General features: G+C 48.5%; 1 protein-coding gene across 1 annotated transcript in view; it reads right to left on the bottom strand.

Moving 5' to 3' along the window:
- Positions 1 to 375, bottom strand: part of LOC119589524 — a 46,835-nt gene that overhangs the window by 20,060 nt on the left and 26,400 nt on the right. Inside the window, 1 exon segment of the mRNA XM_037938125.1 lies at positions 130 to 339. Coding sequence (XP_037794053.1) covers positions 130 to 339 — 210 coding nt within the window.

Below are 375 nucleotides of genomic sequence, written 5' to 3'. Positions count from 1 at the left end.
GACCCACTCACTCTGACATACAATTCTATATGAAAGCTTAATCGACTCAATTCAGAGACATCTCTTTGCGATTTCTTTTTTTCAAATAACTTCATTCTCATCTATCTTTTTCTTCTCCCAACCACTTACTCAAACCAAAGTTCAACTCATTGTTGTCCTTGTCCGACGTCGCATACGAGAAGAGGTAGGAACTCGACCCCCTGAAGTGGAAGACCTTGAACCACGCACACGCCGTCAGGTCCGCCAAGGCCTCCTGGGAAGTACTCAGGTAGAGGGTGGCGAAGGACTCGGCCGTTAGCTCGTTCTCTGGCTGAAACACGAACGCTTTCTCGCCGCGCACTGCAAGGAAAAGGAGAACGTGGGGGATAAGTTACG

The sequence above is a fragment of the Penaeus monodon genome, chromosome 25, assembly GCF_015228065.2.
Source record: "Penaeus monodon isolate SGIC_2016 chromosome 25, NSTDA_Pmon_1, whole genome shotgun sequence".
Classification (NCBI taxonomy): Eukaryota; Metazoa; Arthropoda; class Malacostraca; order Decapoda; family Penaeidae; genus Penaeus; species Penaeus monodon.
This window is presented reverse-complemented; position numbering and strand designations above follow the sequence as displayed.